The sequence below is a fragment of the Pteropus alecto genome, unplaced genomic scaffold, assembly GCF_000325575.1.
Source record: "Pteropus alecto unplaced genomic scaffold, ASM32557v1 scaffold118, whole genome shotgun sequence".
NCBI lineage: Eukaryota > Metazoa > Chordata > Mammalia > Chiroptera > Pteropodidae > Pteropus > Pteropus alecto.
Genome location: NW_006440654.1, coordinates 692,320 through 694,352, shown reverse-complemented (window position 1 = coordinate 694,352; position 2,033 = coordinate 692,320). Strand labels below are relative to the sequence as shown.

The 2,033-nt window shown below is 62.9% G+C and overlaps 1 protein-coding gene across 3 annotated transcripts in view; it reads right to left on the bottom strand.

Annotated features, from left to right (window-relative positions):
- Positions 1 to 493: 493 nt before the first annotated feature.
- Positions 494 to 2,033, bottom strand: part of ALG12 (ALG12, alpha-1,6-mannosyltransferase) — a 7,238-nt gene continuing 5,698 nt past the window's right edge. For all 3 annotated transcript variants that reach the window (XM_015594022.2, XM_015594024.2, XM_015594023.2), the window contains exons 7-9: positions 1,282 to 1,451; positions 1,121 to 1,196; positions 494 to 997 (exon numbers count right to left, since the gene is read on the bottom strand). In XM_015594022.2, the coding sequence (XP_015449508.1) occupies positions 742 to 997; positions 1,121 to 1,196; positions 1,282 to 1,451 (502 nt within the window). In that variant the 3' untranslated portion in view covers positions 494 to 741. The remainder of the gene's footprint in view (positions 998 to 1,120; positions 1,197 to 1,281; positions 1,452 to 2,033) is intronic.

The following is a 2,033-nucleotide window of genomic DNA, read 5'->3' as shown; positions in this document are numbered from 1 at the left end:
AAAGCCACCGCCGCCTTCCTGGGACTCTGGGGCGCTGGAGTTGGGCCACGCGGGAAGCACCTCTCGGAGGGCTCTTCCCGCCATGCCTGGTCTGTGCGCACATGCGCGCGTTGTGTGGTCTGTGCACGTGTGGTGAGCGCGTGCAGTCTGCACACACGCATGGATGGTCTGCGTGGCGTGTGTGTGTGGTCTTCGCATGTGTTGCGTGTGGGCTGTGTGTTGTACATGGTCTATGTGTGGTCTCCGCATGTGTGGTGTGTGCCTGCATGCTGTGCGTGGTCTGTGTGTGGTCTGCGTGGTGTGTCCACGTGCATGGTGTGCGTGTGGTTGTGCGTGGTCTGTCCATGTGTACGTGTGGGCAGCGGCCCCCTTCTCTGTCTGTCTCCAGAGCAGGACAGGGTCAGGCGCAATCTGGCTACTTAATAAATGCTGTTCAGCAAAGTATCAAACTGCCACAAAGTCGTCACTTAAAAATAAAACCCAGGAGAAGGCATTCTCTGAAAATATCACATTATGAGATGACCAATTTTAATTCTCATTCATTTTTGAACACGTGCATCTCGTAAAATTTCACCTGGAAACACGCACCTGTGACTACAAGGGAGGACTGGCCCCGCAGCTCAGGACGCGGGAGTGGGGGCACACGCGGTCCAGCAGGCAGGTGCTCCGGGCAGCCCCCCAGTCCGTGTTCTCAGCGGCGGTGATGTGGGGCCCGTCCCCCAGGGCTGCCGTTTCACCGTGCTATCTAGTTCTGGAAGGGTGCGCTGAGGAAGGCCCCCCGAGTCTCTCCAGAAGCACCAGCTTGGTCTGCAGGTTGACGTCGAAGGGAGGCAGCCTGGTCAGGTTGAGACTCACCCCAGTGGTGCCCACGATGCCGGCCAGCACCCGGTGCGTGTCGCGGTAGAGCGCCAGGTGCCCGGGGACCGCCTCCATGAGCAGGTGCGTGTAGGCCAGCATGTCCTCCGACCCGGGCTGCACATCTTCCCGCTTCTCGTACCTGCGAGAGAAGAGTGTGGCTGGATGCCGGCGCGGTGGCCCCCACACCGGCCTGGCACTGGTACCCAGGGGCCCAGCAGCCTCCGGGGCCGCCCCCTGCAGTCACGCCGCCACAGGACCCTACCTCCAGGCCCCGTTGACTTCCAAGAACCGAGACACGCCCGTCTGTGCAGCAGCCACGTCCACGTGCAGAACGACGTCTGCGGGAAGCAAAGGCCTCGGTTAGGGCCTCGGGCGTCGCCTCGGGCGGGAGCAGCGGCCGGCCCCGGGAGGCCAAGCACCTACCTGTCCCGGGGGGCACCAGCTCATGCAGCCTCTGCATGGCCACGCCGCCAGGATAGTTGAAGTGGGACACGTACAGGGCCGTGGCCGAGTAGGCGGCATTCACCACGAGGTGTGCTATCACCAGGAGGGACCCTGCCTTGTACAGCCAAGACTTCCTGTAATTGTTCAGCCTGCAAAAAGAACGGTGCGTTTCGTGGAAGTGTGGCAGCCACCAAGTGCAAAGCACGTCGGGAACGCGGACCTGCCGTTCACTTGCCAAGCACAGCGGGGTTAACCACCGAATGGTCAGGTACCAGACGTGCCAGTTTAAAACTGGCATTAGATTCTGAAGCGTCCTGGGTTAGCACTCAGGTCGGAGCACAGCCCGTGGGCCAAACCCGCACACGGCCGGCTGGAGAGAGAAGCGGCCGGACACAATGGGGCGGAGGCCGTGACCAACCACGAGGCCCGCAGACGAGGACACTGACGGGGCCTTTACAGAGGGGCTGCTGGCCCGTGCCACCCTCAGAGCCTCCCCGCCCGCCGTCCTACCCTACCCCACGGCTGTCTCATAAGTGTCCTGCCCCAGGTGGCCGAACCCTGGACACTCAGCACAGCCATGTGCAGACGAGCCCGAGGCACGCGTCCAGGTTAACGGCAGACAGAATACACCAAGCGGAGCCGTTGGTCAGTGCGCGGCCTGCCCCGACCTGGCCTTAACCTGGCGGCGGTGGCCACGGATGCCCAGGCGGCCGGGTCCACCCTGACCACCC